Raw genomic sequence first — 19,034 nt, 5'->3', positions numbered from 1 at the left:
ATGAGCTCACAGATCAAAGATGTATTTTAAATCCTGACCAGTGTCTTTTCCTGTGTGAACAGGTTAGTTAAAGGCAGAAAACAGCTCAAACCAAGCAGGTTGACAAAGGGAGTTGTGTTAAACTTAACATGACATTTCCTCCATTTTGTCACCTGCCCGAAAGCACTGGACTGCTTTCAGGCACTAAACTCAATAAAAGATGTCTAAGCAAAAGCATACACTGTTCAGGCACTTTATTCCCCTCCAGGTCAACATCATTCTGGCACCGGCCAAAATTTCCCCACTCAATTCTGTGTCAGTCAAGAGTTAGTGTAGCCGTATCAGTTTAAAAATTACAAGCACCAAGAAGAATAAGATTTCTCATTTCTGCTTAGAACACTGCACTTCTTGCTACTTAAAGCCTGCAGCCTCTGCACTTTCCAAAGAAATGTGTTTTATTCAGGAGTATTGCAGTAGCACTTTGTAAACACCAGTTACAAAACTGTAAATCTTGATTTACTTGTAGACACATGCAAACATCTCGTCAATTGTAACCTGCGGGTAGTAAGCCAGGATCTCGCTTCTGGAGGCTCTCTGTGTTTTGCAGGCCTGGTATGAATGAATCACCTTTCTTTCATGAGCTCCCTTCCCGGTTCGTCAACTTACTAAACAAAACATCTCTATCTCCTAGTCCCGAATGTTCTCGATCTTTAACGGATATTTTGACTTTAACAGACATGCTTAACATTGTATAAACAAGCAGTCATAAATTGGCTGGAGAAGAATTTGAAAGATGAATCTGCCCTGAAACTCCGATTTTTCTCTGAGAAGCATGTGCTGTTCTGTGGGGAAGGGAGCTGCCGTTCCTCACAACGGTGGCTGCCTGTGCCTCCTCGGCGGGGGCTGACACCCAGCAGGGTGACTGGGAGCCCAAGCCAGCCTCCTCCGAGGGGTCTTGCAGCCGGCGACGCTGCCCGGCTACCTCTCGTCTTGGCTAAATCCCGAGCCGGCTCGAGTCCTTCCTTTCGGGGACAATAGCCAGTGCGGCCAGGAACAGGCGGCGGTCCAGCTCGGCCCCCCGGGCCCCGCGGCTGCCCGCCCGCTCAGCCCGGGACAGCCCAGGTGCTGTCGAGCCGCAACCGCGGCGGGTCCCGGTCCGACCCGGCCCACCCCGGCCGGCACTGCCCGCAGGGCGTTCTCCGTTGCCGGCTGTTGACTCTCGCCTCAGCCGCCGCTTTCTCCACACGTCCTACCCGGACGCCTCTGTCCTTCCACCGCCGCAGCCCCGACAGCGACCGCGGCCCACGGGCCGGAGAGAGCCTCTACGAAACCCGGGGCGTGGGCGGTGCGGGACGGGGCCCTGCGAACCCTTAGCGGCGCGGGCTGCTCACGGTGCCGAGCAGACCGCACGCCGCTGGGACCGCGCCGCCGTCGGGCGCGACCCCGGACCCATCGGGAAAGGGTTCCGCGGGGGAGCTGGGAGAGTACAGGGTTTCCACGATACCTGCGCGGGTCCCGGCGCAGCCTCCCCCCTTCCCCCGGCCGAGCGGTGTCCTGCAGAACAAGCTGCGGGACGAGCGGCCGGTGCGCACGGCCGTCGGTGGCACCGACCCCAGCCGGGCGCGGCTCCGGTGGAGGGAGTTTCGGAGGAGCTGGGCAGCACGCGGGGGGCAGAGATAGCTCCTAGGGAAGCTCTCCTACTGCCGCACCCCTCGGGTGTTTCCCAAAGCCCGTCCAGGGAGGGGCTTCCGGCTGTGCCCTGTCCGCATGGACGATGGCCGAAGGAGCCGAAAACTTTCTGAGCCTACTGCGGCCCCCGGGCCCCCGCCTCCCCCGCACAGGCTATGCCGCCTGACGTCCCGGGGCTCCTGCCAGAGAGTGATCATTCGTAGCATCAACAGAAGCGAAAGGAATCAGGCAGGTCGACCCGATATCTTTCGGGCCCTCCAGCATGGAGTTACCGTGCTCACCGAAACCAAGACATCCTTACGACTCCGTGCCTGGGTACTTATGAACAACCCGCCATGGTTTCCAGTTTGGCTTTGTCTTCTATTAAGTTAGGGGCAACATGCTCTTTTACACAATCTGATCACTACTCTAATTTCCTCTGTCCCCAGCACTTTCCCTAACTGAGTGACGGAGTGACACAATTAGCATAGATGCTTAAAAAGTCAATTTCTATATCAAGTGTTCACCGTGATTTCAGGAACGCAGATGTGAAACACTTGAATTGGACAGGAACGGCTTTCATCCAGATAGTGTGTTCAGAGTGCAGCAACCAAGAGTTGAAATAAATGAAGTTCCACCCTGGGATGTCGAAATTACTCCCTGCATTTCGGCTTGCAGTGCAAGGGCCAGAGCTCTAAAAACACGCAGGGCTGCATCTCACTGACTCCTTTCTTGTCATCTGCCTCCGCACCCCAGCGCCCTCTTGAAAGGAAGGGAAAATAATGCTACAAATGCTCAAAAAAAAAAAAAAAAAAAGGCAAATTGCATCAAATTCTTGGTCTTGGTAGGGGAACCACAGAGTCAGGAATCCAGTTAGGAAATAGGAATTTTTCCCTTTTACTGATCTTGCCACTCACAACTAGGCAACACAGAGCTCTACACTGGAAGAGCCATGAACAAAAGCTGGATGCCTGCAGCCCTGAAAGGTCCTAGACCCGCAAACCGGACACAGACAGCCTGACCCAATGAAAGTGCATTGCAATGATTCGGAAAACGAATCATTGGTAAGAGACTGGGTTCGTTTCCTTCCCGTTAAGTCAGCCCAGAGTCAATTATTCAGGGCTAGTCCAAACCCTGCAGCTTTTACCACTGGCTGGGATCAGTGGGGGTGCAAATTCACAAAGAGCAAGCCTGAGGGCGCTGACTCGGTTCTTTCTTCCACAGCCCACAGAAGCTCCACAGCCCAAGACAAGGCAATCTACAGATGCAAAACCTCTGGATATTTGCAGGTGGACAAACGCCCAAGTAGTGCATAGAGATGGTTGAGACAAGAGAGGGGAGCTTCCGGGGAAGTGAACCTTGTCCCGCACGGGTGTCTCTGAGCCGTCCCGCCTCTCCTGGAGGAGAGGCAGCAGCTGCTGGGGGGAGATTGGGTGGCGCTCCGCTGAGGGGACGGCGTGTTCCCGCGGTCTCCCCGGCCCTACGACGCGCCCGTCCCGCCGGCAGCGCCGAGGGACCCGCCGGGAGGCCGCTGGGATGCGCCGTTCGGGCACCGACAGCGCCTTGCCCAGCGGGACCAGTCGGGGGTGGGCACCCGGTTCACCGGTCTCGGTGCCCGTTTTTCGTAAGCTGACAGTGGCGGTATTAATTTCTTACAAAAGTTGTTTTAACGGCAGGACTGCTGTCTCTGAAGAAGGCTCCAGAGAGAAGCACCCAGCCGCATGTCCTTGCAGCACGGTGCAGTCTCTGATGAAGGAGTCCGTATGCCAACACCCTCTCGTTAAAACAGCCCTGATTCTCCACTTTCAGTATTTTCTTCGTGTTGTGTCGTATTCGTCAAATATTTAAGAGACCTCTCCTATGTGCAACTGGTCAGCGCTCGCACCTACATACATCCTGGTATAACCCTTGAGAGAGAGGAATCAGAACCAGGAACAGTCCCCGTCGGAGGGTCCCGCCGGAGTCCCCTGCTCTTCTCGGCTCTCAGCCTCAGCAGGATCAGGCCAGGGCCACCCTGCCCTCCCCACGGCAGGTTCACCTTCCCTCCTGTCTCTGCCGCGGGACCCTACCCGGCGCCCCCAAAAGGGGACATATCCTTCTGATGTGCACAGAGACGGCAGTGGGAGAGCAGAGTGAGCAAGAGTCGGGAATTCTCTAGAGCCTGCGTGTCTGCCCGTTTCCATCTCTTCAGAAAACGAGGAAGGAAATATTCACTAAAATATCGAGAGCGTAAAATTTAAGCAATGAAGTTTAAACTGGACTTCGGAGAGATGGGTGATAAAGGCGCACGGGCCAAGGTGTATGCCGGATAACCAAGCCCATATACTTCCCACGTCCACCCTGTACACGTTATCGCGTTTCTGACCGCTTCTCAGAAATAATGCCTCTCTCCAATTAGCTCGGCAAAACCGCTCACCTCTTGCGCAGCCCCTTCAGCCATAACAATAATCCGGATCTGCTGATGGACTGTTCTCTGGGCGCGTTTTCCTCCTGACTCCCGGAACCTCCCGCGCCCCGGGGCAGCCGACCCAGCCTGCGGCTCCGCGCAGCCATCGGAGAAGCCCTGGATGAGCCCCGCCAAGCACCGCACCCCGCAGCGCGTCCCCTGCCCCGCCTCCATTGAGACCCTCGCACTGCGCCGGGCTGCTCCGAAGCCTCGGGGCGGGAGGAGAGGCCGGGGCGGCCAGCGCAGCCGGGCCCGTTCGTCACCTGGCGGAGCCGGCTCCGGACACGGTGCGAAACACGGAGATCTCCTGCACACCGGTTTTTCTCCCACACCGCAGTATGAATTACCTCTGCTCGTAATCTCACGATCGCCGCGGGAAACAACGCGCAAATTGACTTTGTTGACTCCTACCGCTGTATTTCCGGAGAGAAAAGGCGCGAAGGAAGGGAGTTAGTTCATAGAAATTTAACCCGCAGCCCTCCTCGGAGCGCGCACCAACCTCATTAATTATCTCGTTGGAGGCGCTGGAAAAGCACCGACGACCCACAGCCTCGACACTGCTCCCAGCCGTACCCGATCCGACGCGCCCGGGCTCGCTACGGGCTCTCGTCACGGTGGTCCGGTCCCGCCGCAACGCATCCCTCGGAGCCCCCCTCCAGGTGCTCATTTTCTGTCGTGCTACCTGCGACAGACGACAGTAGCGCCGTCGTGCCTCTGTCAGTCACGGATGGGGAGATCGGCGTGCGGGGCAGGACGGGGGTTCGGCAGGATCTGCTCTGGCCCCGCTCCGAGCCGAGCGCTCCGCTCCGCCGCGGGGCCGCCCGAGCACTCGGCCGCTGGCGCCCCGACCCGCACCGCTGCGGACAGGGAGCAGAGCCCAAGGGGGAGCCCTGCTGCGGGGGTCCCAGAGGTGCGGTTACCGGACGCTCTGCGGGGCCGCGGCCGTCGCCTGCGGGGCGGGTGCTCGGGCCGGATCGGGGTGGGAGATTGCGCAAGCACACGCCGGGCCCTCTGTGGAGACTCCAGAAAGCCGGCTCCGGGCGAACATAAACTGGGCCGGGGCTGGGCCGGGGCTCCCAGGGGCCGGCGCTGTCCATGTTCCGTGCAGCCGCTCTGAGTTCTGGACCCCGGGCCGGGCGTCGGTCCCGCTGCGCCCGAGCCACTTCACAACCCCCAAAACTTGCTTGCCTCGCTGAGGCAGCGGTGTCAGGGACACCGAGACTGGATGTCAGGGGGATTCTGTCCACAGATTAGACCTGTTAAAACCGCTGGACAAACGAATAATTGACGGGACGTTCCGGCTTTACCGGAGTTCGGCACAGCCGAGTAACGGTTCCGTAACATCGGGTCCCGGAATTTGAAACAACGATCATCTTTTTTAGAGGGAGAACAATATGGGGTTTCGCCTTTCGCGCAGCTCCTCAAACGCAGAATACCCTTTTATCAAATCCATCATGTTTTGAAACGTAGGGACAATTCTCTCAGATCGCTTTCCCGAGGCTCAACAACACGTCCTGCATCCATGGTGAGGTGAGGCTGAACCACAGAAGTGAGGGGGAAGATGGAAGCTAAACGACAAGTTTAATTAAAAGCAGCTGGCTGGTTAAACACGTGCCTAGAAGCAAATACACGGTTATTCACCTCACCTGCGAAGGACGAGCTATTGCTTTATTCTGCTCTAATGTCCCGAGAGCATCATCAGTGTTTGGTGTGAGGGAGCTCTACGGACAAGATTTGTGATCGTGGGGAGGGGGTGTTTGTAACCCACAACCTCCTCTGAGAGACGCTGGCTGGTTCTGCAGGTACTGAGGGGCAGCCAGCCTCCGCACCATCACGGTGTTAATCAGCAGCACCTGCGGGAGCGCAGAGCCGGAGGAACGCTTCCGCAGCTCAGGTCCTTCTACTTTAGCTAAATGAGAAAAGTTTTATTACGGGATTTCGGAGGTGCAAATAGGAGGCGAGGTGGGTGCAGGAGCCGTGAGTTGGAGCTACAGGATTCGCGAGTATGGGAAAATCGCTCCCGTCACACGGGCTCTCGCTTTCCTCCGTGTTTGTTTTCATCGCGCGTAGGGAGATGTAACTGGAACGTGTGCTTACGCTGGGGTGCTGGGGGGAAGCTGAAGCAAAAGATAAAGACGAGCGCGGGGGTTCTGGGGGTGAGGGGGGTTGCTGGGTTTTTTTTGTTGTTTTTGCTGTTGGGTGGGGGGCGGGGGTCCGCGCCTCCTCCTCTCATTAGGCCCGCACAGGCTCGCTAGTGGAGATAACGGCCCCACCGCGCTGGAAGGCGGGTTCTGTGCGGGAGGTGAGGCCAGAGGGGCAGGTCCACCCACTTGAAAACAAAACTTTTTTTCTTGCAGGCGCTGAGAGCAGAAACCGGCGCGGGGTCCCCGGAGCCGGCTCGCCGCTCACCGGGGCTGGTATGTGGTAGGGTAGGGCCATGTACTGGAAGAGTGACCCGATGTTCGTCTGCAGGCTGGAGGACAAGGACTTGCCCGCGCTCGGCGGCCCGGCGGAGAAGGTGCGCGGGTGGGGGGGGCGGCTCGGGCGCCTGGTGCAGCTCGGCGGCTCTGGGGGCCCCGGGCGTGGCGCTCCCGCCGGGTCCCGAGGACACCGCGGCCGCCGCCAGGGTCCCGCCGGGACCCACAGGTATCGGTGGGCCAGACCGGACCGGCGCGGGGCTTCTGGGCGTGGCCGGGAGCTGACCGTGGTCTCCCCGCTCTCCCGCAGGCCAGCCCCGCAGCAGCTGACGAGGACTCCTGCTCTTCCTCGGCTGCCCTGTCGCCCTCCTCGTCGCCGCGGTCCATGGCCTCAGGCTCGGGCTGCGCTCCCGGCAAGTGTGTGTGCAGCAGCTGCGGCCTGGAGATTGTGGACAAGTACCTGCTCAAGGTAAAGGCGCCCGATCCGGAGTCCACTTCGTCTGGCGACTTTCCCCACCGCTGAGGCCGGCCCGCTTAGGGAGAGCCTACCCGGGCCGCCGGCAGTGCCCGGAGAGCCTCGGGGAACCGAGCCCGGTGGGATCCGAGGGTACAACCCTCCAGGTCGCCTCTTCGCTACGGCTCAGCCCTCTCTGGACGATGCGGAGCTGCCGCGGACACGGGAATGCAGGGTCCCAGCGCGGTTTGTTCGCGGTGTTCGGGCCAGAGAGGGAACCTCCTAGCTGCTGTCGGTGTTTCGGGTGACGCTACTTGCTCTGGGCTGCGTGTTCCTGACGCGCAGGGAGAAGCGGGGAAGGGAATGGGAACGGGCGGTCCCGACCGCGGTGACTCCCGCGGGCCCTCGGTCAGACGCAACCTGCACTATCCTGAAGTAGGTTTAGAGGAACGTCGTGAGTCTCAAAGCCAAAAGTGCCTCTTGAGAAATGTGGGAATATATTATTCCTGCAAAAAGTGATCAACAAACATATTTGAAGGAAATGAGCTGTGTGCCGGAGTAGTTCTTCTGTCTTAGCAATCAGGACCGAGTAAGATAATTTAAAAACTAACGAACAAAATCGAGTGGCTTTAAACATGAAATGTTACTGCGGGGGGGTCGGGGGTTGGGCAGGCGACGGGGGAGTTTATTTTTCTTTTGTATTATAGCCGTTAAAATTATTCTGGGTTAGATTTTTGCCGTCTTTCCTTTCAAAAGTAAGAGTAAAGATCGTGGCGGAAGTCGGTTGATTCCATCAGCCTTAAACAAAGTTGTTGTATACTTGTGAAGTGATAGTGGGTGACGCCCCTGGAAGCATATCTGTGCTGTTATTAAACCATCCGCTTAGGTCTTGGCTGAGGTGTGGAGGTCCAAGGAAAATGTCTGCGCGAGCTCTAGTGTTCAGTTAAAACGGGGTTGGTGCAGGAGCTGCCCCGCATCCCTGGTTCAGTTGACCCCGTCCCCCTTGCAGTAGCCTCGGCTGGCACAGAGTGGGCAGATGGACAAGGAACAGAACTGACTTGAACTCAGTTTCACTTCTGTTAACCCCCGTAACATTTTGGCACCTTATTTATAGTTTGCACGTCTGTCGCCTATCTGAACAACCAGCAAAACAGGACTTGAAGCAAAAAGATCTCTAAGTTATTTAGCCTTGAGTTTAAATTAGCTGTTACTGCTTCTTGTGTAGGCAGAGGAATCGATGTTGATTTGCTACTGTTTAGCAGCAGCACGCCTTCCAACTTCAGCCCTGTCAACTGACAAGTAGGAGCACAGACAAATGACATCAAATGGGACAACTGCAGAAGCTGCTGGTGTTCTGCTCTTCGGAAGAGCGCTGATCTCTGAAGAAGAGGCAGTGGAATCTGAGTGGCTGGGATGTCAGCTCATGCTGCGCAGAGCTGCGTGCCAGGGCTCGGTGCTGACCTGGGGAAGCCCAGGGAGGCTTTGCACGGCAGGACTGGTCGCGGGGTAGGCTCAGCCTGGCTCAGCGCTGCACCTCTGCTCTGCAGCCTTTCTCAGAGGTGGTTGGGAGGGTGAGTTTGGTGACAGCTATCAGCTGCTATCAACAGTTTCACATATTGTGGTGTTACTTGTCAGCACATGGGAAGTTGGCTGCCAACAAGGATGAGGGTTAGGAAAGCATTGGGCAAACTGCAATATTGCAGCCTGAAGAATGACTGAAACTGATGATCCCAAACAAAAACAAACTTAGTCATTATTTGGTTTTCAGAATTCCTCCTGTAAAATATGGGATTATCCAGAGGGTTATTACTTAGTTTTTCTGGTCGTGGGGAGTCTTGGTTTGTCAAATGATTTATTTTGGTGATGTGCACCATCTGCACAATTAAGAGGTCCTTTTATGTGAAAGCAGAAGTTAAAATAATTGCTCTCATTTTATTTATTTTATATGCCCCAAAATTATATCTGTTTTCAGAAATGCTGACTTCTACTGCATTCCATCATTATGGTTAGTTTTGCTATGGACATGTAGCAAGGCTTTGATATTAAAGAAATATCAAATTTGCTATTAAAACACCTGCTGCTGTTTTGAAACTCAAATACCATTCGCTAATTTTGCTTTAACAGAAATGTGGCAAATGCCGGAGTACTTCATGGTGTGTTTCTATCTGACAGTCTTTTTTTTCCTTTTAATTTTCCTTTCAATTAAAAAAAAAAAACTTTTATTTTTACATTTTAAATAGCTTTACAAATTTGTTTTATTGTTAGGCAGGAATTTATGCAGACTAGGAAATAGAAGTGTGTAAGTTAGTTGCCTTCCCAAGGTCACATAAGGCCAAAACTTGCTCTCTTACTCTAACACTGTGAGAACAGAACTGGGCACAAAATACCTGCATGGAACTTGTATCCCTTGCTTCTTCTTCTACTGCTTTTCATTACAAACCCATGGCTCTGAAGACCTGAGTCAAATTAGTTAATCTTCAATATGCATGTAGTTCTATAGGGAAAATGTTTTGCATTCAAGACAACTTTTCTGTGAATCATGGTGCATAAAACTTTGGACCATTTCTGGAAAAAAAAAGCAGGGTGTGTAAATACAAAATGCAATATTGGTAGTACAAGTATTGAGGGGTATTTTTCTGTTGGGTTTTTGCAGGTAAATGACCTCTGCTGGCATGTGCGCTGCCTCTCATGCAGCGTTTGCAGAACGTCCCTGGGAAGGCACACGAGCTGCTACATCAAAGATAAAGATATCTTCTGCAAACTTGATTATTTCAGGTATATCATTCAGGAATATAATTTATCAGATATCTTGTTATACTTGCTTGTTACTTTTCATTGCAACCACAACTGAAATTCACTTGAGGCTCTTTCTTTTTCATTTGCTGGGTTTATTTTCAGAAGTTTGAACTCTGACTTTTCTTGAGGAGAGACTTGGGGAACGCTAAGACTGTCATGTGACTGCCTGCTAAATCTCCTGTCTGCCCTTCCCCTGTTGTGCATAGCTGCTGTATTTATACCATCACTTACCCGTGTAGCACCAAGGGGGAAAATATCAGGGTCCCTGCCACAGGATGGTTGTGCGTGCTATGATAGTCCTTGCTGTCGTATGTGCAAAGAATCATCCGTGGGTAATGCTGGCTGAGAATGCAATATAAAATTGAGATAATCTGTTTGGAGTAGTGCTTCACTGGTGTGGGGCTTAAGGCATCACAAGGAGCTGCAAAATCTACCCAGAATAAATCCCATGATATTTAAAAGAAGCTTTCAACAAGTTATACCTTTCTGTGATCAGTTTGATTTAGAATGTTATTCTTTCAAAGCTATAGATTAATCTTGCAAGGAAGAATATTATTTGTGTTGGCAATATAGTAGTCAGGATGCAAAGTCTTGGATCCAGAAAGCAGCAAAAATTGTTGCTGTTAATTTTGATGTGATTGCTGGTACTTCTCGAGTTGGATTGCTAGACCAAACTATTTCTGAGATTCTAGGCTGTGCAGTGAATAGATTGCACCCAGCTAGTCAAGTGTGGCACTGAGTGGGAGGGGCAAGCTGAGTGCTGTAAATTTATAAAAAAAACTAGATTTTGTGGGACTTGAAAAAAATTTGGGTGTGCAAAGATCTTCAGGACAAATTCTTATCTAAACAATAAACATTTTGGTGGCTAGTTTCCTCTCCAAAGAGAAATTTTCTAGTGTAATAATGCAAATGCAGATTTTTTTAGTTTATTTAAAAATCCTAATGTGATGAGAATTGAGGAAATAACTATGAAGATAAAGTTTTCTCCTCCTTCTGCTGAAGATGCTGAAAGATTGGTAAAGGACAACGTAGCTAAATATATTAGTTCAGGTTACCATTAGAGTAATGTGAAATACATTTGAAAAGTTGGAAGAATGTTGGACAGTCTGCTGTTTCCATCTTTCAGCTTTGAAGAGTAATTATCTTTATAAAAGGATTGATGAGAAGCTATGAATTCATGCAGCAGTTAAAATGTTTCCACTTTGCTCTTTGCCTTCTGAAAATGCTACTAACCTCCGTATTTCAGCAGCGTCTTGCCTTAAGCTATCATATAGAAACTTGCTGGAGTTTGTTTTGGTTTTTTGCAATGCCTGCGCGGTCATGCCGTGGGTTTCAGTTGCGCTGCCACAACTCGGTCACCCCTAATCCTGCCGGAGCCTGGCTTTGCCCCAGGCGGTGTGTAAGCTCCCCGGCTGCCGTTCTCCTTGCAGGCGGTACGGCACTCGCTGCTCCCGCTGCGGGCGGCACATCCACTCCACCGACTGGGTCCGGCGGGCTAAAGGGAACGTCTACCACCTGGCGTGCTTCGCGTGCTTCTCCTGCAAAAGACAGCTTTCGACGGGAGAGGAGTTCGCTTTGGTTGAGGAGAAAGTCCTTTGCAGAGTACATTATGACTGCATGTTGGACAATCTGAAAAGAGAAGTTGAGAATGGTAACAATACTGCTCGTGTTAAGACCGATGTTTGTGATTCAGACTTAATTAAATTGTTGGGGTTTACTTCATTTTCCAGACAGAGAGATAATTGACTAGTTTTACTAGGACTGAAAGCACAGGTTCTTGAATCAAAATAATGTTAAATTATTCCACGTTTGGGGGAATTTATCTGTTTGTTTTTGTTTGATTGTGTTTGGGTTTTTTTAGACTGAAGAACTTATTTTGTATCCTAAGGAAAAGAAAGCAATGACATCCTGTTGATAAAATATCATGTTAGATTTATTTCTTCCCTCACTTGCAAGGGAGTTGTTTAGGGCATGTGTTATGGTACAAGATCAATTTAACTTTGACTAGAATATGGCTTTTTTTGAGCTGAAATTCAGCTGACCAGCTGTTGTTGGTTATTGTTGGAGAACAGCATGACTTATCATTGTGAGTATTTAGAAGGCAGTGTTGTTTTCTTTTTAATGTTTCAGGTAATGGGATTAGTGTGGAAGGAGCATTACTAACAGAACAAGATGTTAATCATCCAAAACCAGCAAAAAGAGCTCGAACCAGCTTCACAGCAGATCAACTCCAGGTAGCGACAGTGCTAAAAACTTGTGTAGCTCTGTTTTATGCAGGACATGGGTGCTAAACCAATAGAAAGTTTTATGCATGTTTTGGGGGGGAGGGTGGCACATGGGGAGCTTGAAGACTTCAAACTACTTCATGAACTGTCAAGACACAGCATGTTTCTGGAAGTTTAACATGAAATAGTACTCTTCAAGCTCTTTATTTCCCTGGGGACAGATTGTAATTCTGAAGAGTGGAAACAAAAAGGTGGTTCTGTTTTGATTGCTTGATGAAATCTATTTAATCAGCCATTTACATCACTAAACATATTAGAGAAAATATTTTTTTTAGATTATGTAATTTGAAAAGTTGTACTAAAGATGGGTACTGTATGTGACTTCAAGACATTAATAGGATGCAAGCTGGAATTGTTGTAATGCCTGCATCTCCACTGCTTTCCAGGCTTCTTGTCTTTTGTTGCCTTGACAAGACTTAACTCCTATGGAGACAGTCCAGAGCTATTTCAAACTCTAGACGACCACTTAAATTAGCTTTCTAGGGAAAAAACACTAAGATGGGGCCAGCTTCCAGTGTAAGAGGCGATGGTAAGACAAGATTTAGAGGTTTTAACCTGTAGTCAGAAGGAAGCTGTGACTTTCTGCCTAATCCTGGCTGTACATCCTTGCCTTCAGTTTAACAGACCTTTGAATTTCTGGTCACAGCATGAGTTCTGTTTTGTTGGCCTATCCTCTTATTCATAGTGAAAGCAGTTAAGAAACTCATCTTGAGGTGTAATAACATGTGAGGTGATAAAGTAGTGCTAAATAAAAGGGCATGGGGCTGTTCAAAGCTTGGGTTCCTGTTATAGTCATGTCTGGAGACAGAAGGTGGTGTTAACACAAAGCAAGCACATAAGCAATAATCCAACCAGGTGCACAGGGCAAGGGCTCTGGACATCGAGACTGAACTTCAGCAGAAGCTTAGAAGGGAGCTAGGACCAGCCGTTAGGATGGGGGCTGTTTTCAGGACTTCTTCCCAGCTCTCGTCATTGGAACTTCAATGTTCCCCTCTTTTCCCGTTTAAAGTAAATTGTAACATTTTAAAGTAGACTGTAACATACTTTCAAATCTATTTTAAAATGTTACACTCTACAGTGTCTGAGGTCAGAGAAGGGCAACGAGGCTGGTGAGGGGCTTGGAACACAAGCCCTATGAGGAACGTTTGAAGGAGCTGGGGTTGTTTAGCCTGGAGAAGAGGAGGCTTAGAGGTGACCTTATCACTCTCTACAACTTCCTGAAGGGAGGCTGTAGACCGATGGGGGTCTGTCTCTTCCACTGGGCAGCAGCTGACCACACAAGGGGACACAGTCTCAAGCTACGTCAGGGAAGGTACAGGTTAGATATTAGGAAAAAATTTTTCACTGAAAGAATAATAAAGCACTGGAATTGTCTTCCCAGGGAGGTGGTGGAGTCACCATCTCTGGATGTGTTTAAAAAAAGACTGGACATGGCACTTAGTGCTATAGTCTAGTTGAGGGGTTAAGGCATAGGTTGGACTTGATGATCTTAGAGGTCTCTTCCAACCTCATTATTCTGTGATTCTGTTTTGGCATTTTGGTATTTTATGATACTTTCTACCTGCTTGTTGCACTAAGCTGGAAGCTGCTATGAGACTTGACCTCCAACAAGAGAAACGTTGTAGGGAAAAGTGCACTGTCAGAGCGGCAGCATGTAATTAATCACCTCACAAAGCACTTGTACCAAAGAATGTCCATGCTTTTTTGATGTTTTTGTTCTGTAGCACCTTCCAGGACCTAAAGGGGCTCCAGGAGAGCTGGGGAAGCAGTTTGGACAAAGGGCCTGGAGGGACAGGACACAGGGAGTGGCTCCCACTGCCAGAGGGCAGGGATGGATGGGATTTTGGGCAGGAATTGTTACCTGGGAGGGTGGGCCTGCCCTGGTCCAGAGTGCCCAGAGCAGCTGTGGCTGCCCCTGGATGGGAGATATTAATGTCTTGAAGTCACATGGGCAGTGCCCAAGGCCAGGCTGGGCAGGGCTTGGAGCAGCCTGGGATAGTGGAAGGTGTCCCTGCCACGGTATAGGGTTGGAACAAGGTGAGCTTTTAAAGTCCCTTCCAACCCAAACCAGTCTCTGATGCTATGAAAAATTACAAAAGTGAATAGTTCCTGAATGTGGAAAGTAGTTGTCTGAATTTTCAAAGATGAAGCCAGGCAGAGTATGATGGATGAAAAAAAAAAAAAGAAAAAAAAAATTTTTTTTAAATTGTTGAAGATACCCTGCAGAAATCCATGAAGCCCTACTTTCATAAGCAGGGCAAAGCCTGTGAAAAAGGCAGGCTTCAGGAGGAAGGCCTGAAAGCCTTCAGGATGAAGTAAATTGACATTTACTTCCTAAAAAAAAGGTGTAATTTATATCCTTAAGACAAGTGCTGACTTTAACTTTCTGTCAAGAGATGAGTAACCAAGCCATCAAAAAGGTCATGTCAGCCAAGGTGGAGCCTCTGTTTCTTGGGCTGGTGAAAGGCAAAGGAAACACAGAGTGTCTCTGCATCCTCCATGGAGATGAAAAGATGATCAATTACTCCATATAACATAGGATGGCCACGAGTGATTGACGAGTTCAGAGTGATGGATCGTGGCTCGTGCTTTTTTTATGCTGTGGTCTGCTGCTATAGGTGTTCACTGAGCATATTTGAGTTGCTTTGCAGTGAATTTTCTCCTACAGTTCCTTTAATGCAATCTTACAGAGGGTGTCTTCCAGTTTTTATTACTGCCAAGCAGAATCCATTTCTTTAATTTCTGGTAAATGTCACAGCTCAGTCAAGCACAGCAAGGAGTTGTACTTTGGTGGATTTTTTTTTTTTTTTTTTTTTTTTTTCCCCTGTATTGGGTACTCTCTAGAGACTAGTGATCACAACCTCAGTTTCCTGAAGACAAGCCAGGAGTAGTATGATAGTCTGAGAAGACTGTCTAACGTGGCTTTTGACACAAATGCTCCTGCAATCTTATTATCTTGCCTTTTCAGGTTATGCAAGCACAGTTTGCTCAGGACAACAATCCAGATGCACAAACACTTCAGAAGCTGGCAGAAAGAACGGGCTTGAGCAGGCGTGTTATACAGGTAACAGTGTGAAGTTTCTTGACTCACAGTCCGGTACTTGTCTATTGGAAATTATCAGTCACAATTTTCTCTGAGGTTATTCTAACATGGAAAAAGATCCTAATCTGTTTTAACTTCAGAAAATATCCTAGGTCTAGAACAATCATCATAATTTGGAAAACTTGCTGTGTTTCTCTTGCACTTTGTGTGGAGGATTCTAGGAAGAAACTTCTCAGCCTAAATAGCACAAAAACTTGCATTAAGTTATTCCAAATACATATTTCTGACTGTAGTATTCTGTTCCTAAGACCTGCACTCTTTTTGAAAGTGTCTTGTGGTATGACATTAGGAACAAGTGAGTATCTAGTAATTTGTTCTAGAGAGCAGAGTTAAAATACCCGTGTTAACCAAAGCTGAAACACAAACTTGGAATCTTTGCTGGAAGATGTCTCTCAGCAAACACACAGTTGCATTTTTATATGCAAATGTGATTTTAAAAAGATAATACAAAATATATATTTATGTGTTAATATAAATAAAAATAAATTTTGAGTTACCTTGGCTCATTCTAGCATGAGAGATTGATAGAGTGTTTCCTCTATAGAAATGAGGTACCTGGCTGCTGCAATCCATCAAAAAAGAAATCCCATCTTGCACACTTTTCCATGTGAAAAGACAAGTGGGTAGCCTATGAAAAATATGCTTTGCTGTCAGTAGTCCCAGGTGGGGAGAAGACTGCCTGGGATGTGCTGGGCGGTGTGGTTCAAGCAGAGCAAGGTGCAGGTGATGTTGCTTGGCCTGGGGGGACGCCAGCCCTGAGAGATGCCCAGACCCCACTGTGCCTGTCCCTGTCCTTGACGGGCTGCTGGGTACTGAAGATGCATTCTTGACTTGGCCACACTTGTAGGTTTAGAATGGTTATTTCTCCACTTGGACTGTCAGCATTGTGTCAAAGGCCCAATTAACTACACTAACTCAGCTTAAGATAAACTCCAAGGTTGTTGTTGTGCTGATATTTAATGCAATCTATCAATGTGATGTATGTTTCCCTCCTCTTCAGGTGTGGTTTCAGAATTGCAGAGCACGCCATAAGAAACATGTTAGTCCTAATCATTCATCTACTGCTCCTGTCACAGCAGTTCAGCCCTCCAGGTTGTCTCCACCGATGTTAGAAGAAATGGCATACTCTGCATATGTACCCCAGGATGGGACTATGCTCACTGCTCTGCACAGCTACATGGATGGTAGGTATAACAGTTTGGCTGGTTTTATCCTCATGAAAACATTATCAGCTATAGCAAGAATAGTTTACAAAGCTCTGATTAAAGAAACCTAATGGATATATCAATACAGTACTTACTATCTATGCCTCATAAAGAAAGCAGTAGCCCTTCACTGCAGTAGCATAGGTGAATATTTGAGTACAAAGGTAACAATTTGTGCTTCTTCTAGACTATTAAAACGAGAATAAGAAATTAAATACTTATTTAAACATCTACTTCACATATTTTAATAATACATAATTTTAATGAAAACTGTTTGCCACCTGCTCCCTGGTTTTTATCCCATGGACTGTGAATATGCACAGTCCAGCAAATTCTCTGAGAGCTTCAGTTTCCCTTGCAGTAACACACAATGGGGAGGGAGGGAGTGGGGAGAGCCTGGTGCTTCAGTCTTTGTTTGTCTTATGACCCAGCAAGCCAACAACTTTGGCTCCTATTTGTTATTAGGAGGGACTGTGAAGGTTTTGGGAGAACCAAGCTGAGCTGCATGTGTGGCCTGAGCTTGTTGTCCTCCAGAGCAGTGGTGCTAAGATTGGCTGTGGGAGAAGGAGTGCAGATGCTGGGTTAGGAAAAGCAGAACGTGCTGCAGGGTTGGAACAGTGAACTGTCTTTACCCAGTGGGATTTACTGATTTATAATCTCTTGCTACTTTCAAGGAAGCTGACTGGTAAATATTTGTTTTTGTAGCTCATTCACCTACAGCTCTTGGACTTCAGCCTTTGCTACCCCATTCAATGACACAACTGCCACTAAGTCACACCTAATTCCTTTTCATCAGGGATCTAAACTATTAAAGATGTAACCTTAAGTCATAGTATATTGAAAATATCATTAGAAAGATATTAATGTTAACTTTTTATTTAACACCCAAAGCATTTTCAAGATAATTTTTGCCCAGGTATGTATGTCTATTTAGCCTGCAAGACACTTTTATGGATTCTCCATAAGTCACAATTACATTGTTTACAAGCCTTATTAAACACCTTTTTGTATTGTCTGGAAGTAGTCCACTCTAGTTACGTGTGTGTTAATTTATTTGTCATCAAAAGAGCACTTTTCCTAGAAGAAAGAACTGACAATTGTGCAAAATGTTTACAATTCTTTGTGAAATTGTAGTTTATCATTAGTTTGAATCTGTAAGTTATTGCTAAAAGTATTACCTGTATTTGAGTTGTATACAGTCTATATGTCAAAGCTGATTTCTGTGAGTTTACAAAAATAAACTTTGGTTGCAAATATTTTCAAAAATAACTGAATAAAGTTTCTGCTGCAGCATGCTAAGCAAAGTTGTTGCCGTGTCTATGACTGATCTCTGATAATTTGTCATATACTTAACTTGAATTTTCAATTTTAAGAGAAGCTCCCTGGTATACTGAGGAACATTACACCAAAGTCCTTCAGGAGGGCTGATATCTATTTCCATTGATAGTAAAAACCATTTAATGGGCTTAGCTGGGTCTTGAAACACTCCAAAGGTGTGCTATAGAAGTGGGTACAGGCAAAGCAGTGCTGTTCTTGAGGGGGTGCACATTTTGGAAGAGGGAAACTGGGGATGTGTAGGACGTTTTAAACTGTGACTTGGCAAGTGGAGAAACTGAAGTCGCATCTAGTTTAATATTTTGAATCTTTCTTACTTCAGCTTTTGTTTTCGTCTGTGTTTTTATCTTGTGATTTTTTTAAGAAGGGAGATAAATAAGAGGCAATACTTAAACAGTCTGATTTTTAAAAGTAAAATCAAGTTAGTCAGTTAAAATGCCAAATATCAAACTGCGTATGAACAATGAATGGAATTCAGTCAAATGCACTACAGTCTATTGTGTTTAGAGCTGTTACTGTGGTGTTTTGTTGTTTTTTTTTTTTTTAGACTACTGTTTAGACTTACTAGTAGAGCATGTTTTGATACACTTGATGCACAAAGGTTACTGTAAATTCAACTGATTTTTGTCTTCAATGACTAGTTTCCTTCAATGATTTAAGACAGTTAGATCCCCTTTGCTTGTTAAAATTTTATTTGCATCAGAAGGAAACCATACTTTGGAATGGTCTTTGTGTCTGTATCTTTTTTTTTTCCCCTCTCCTAACTATGCATTGGTGTCTACTCTGTGAAATTCCTTAACAATGCTGGTCACCACTTCAATTTGGAAAAGGTAATCTTTTCTGTTGATGACTTTTGTGAGCAGAACTTCGATGGCATGCTCTGAATTAAGTTCTGGCACTCTTTTAAGTGCTGCTCATAGATGTCTGAGCTAATCTGAGCAGCCAAAGCAATCTCCTTGCACTGACACAGTGGTTTGTCAAGGCTTTTATTATCCTGCCCTTTTTTTCTTTATTTCAAAGCACTCAAGGTGGGGGCTGTAGTGGAACTTGACTGGCCTTACATTTGATTTGAGCATATATAACTTTTAAGTTAAACGTCCTGGGTCAAATACTGAATTCCAGATGTCATTTTCAGTACCTAAGCTAGCTCCATATCTCTGCATGCTACCAAAGTGTATGCATGGCAGTAGACAAACTAGGGTTTTTTTTCATTTGTCTGATATGCTGAAATTTTACCAGTTAAATGCTAAATAGTGTTAATTTAGATGTTAACATAAATTGGTAATTTAAAATGCAACTTGGCTTGCAACAAGCCCCGTTAAGGAAAAGTAATTATTTACTCTTAC

At 47.8% G+C, this 19,034-nt stretch overlaps 1 protein-coding gene across 4 annotated transcripts; it reads left to right on the top strand.

The window, feature by feature from the left end:
* Nucleotides 1–5,758: 5,758 nt before the first annotated feature.
* Nucleotides 5,759–17,655, top strand: LHX8 (LIM homeobox 8). Of its 4 annotated transcripts, none has more exons than XM_040072953.2 (9): nt 5,759–5,987; nt 6,451–6,611; nt 6,821–6,979; nt 9,618–9,739; nt 11,191–11,411; nt 11,891–11,994; nt 15,014–15,109; nt 16,149–16,332; nt 17,059–17,655. In XM_040072953.2, exons 2-9 carry the CDS (start codon nt 6,531–6,533, stop codon nt 17,133–17,135), a joined length of 1,044 nt encoding a protein of 347 aa, XP_039928887.1. In that variant the 5' UTR covers nt 5,759–5,987; nt 6,451–6,530; the 3' UTR covers nt 17,136–17,655. The 4 variants fall into 4 exon arrangements, with proteins under 4 accessions (XP_039928887.1, XP_039928884.1, XP_039928883.1 ...); XM_040072950.2 differs by having other exon boundaries at nt 5,814–6,055; XM_040072949.2 differs by lacking the exon at nt 5,759–5,987 and adding an exon at nt 6,047–6,096.
* Nucleotides 17,656–19,034: the final 1,379 nt, after the last annotated feature.

The sequence above is a fragment of the Hirundo rustica genome, chromosome 9 (genome assembly GCF_015227805.2).
Source record: "Hirundo rustica isolate bHirRus1 chromosome 9, bHirRus1.pri.v3, whole genome shotgun sequence".
NCBI classification, from domain to species: Eukaryota; Metazoa; Chordata; class Aves; order Passeriformes; family Hirundinidae; genus Hirundo; species Hirundo rustica.
Note: the sequence above shows the minus strand (reverse complement) of the source record. Positions and strands in the feature narration are given on the sequence as shown.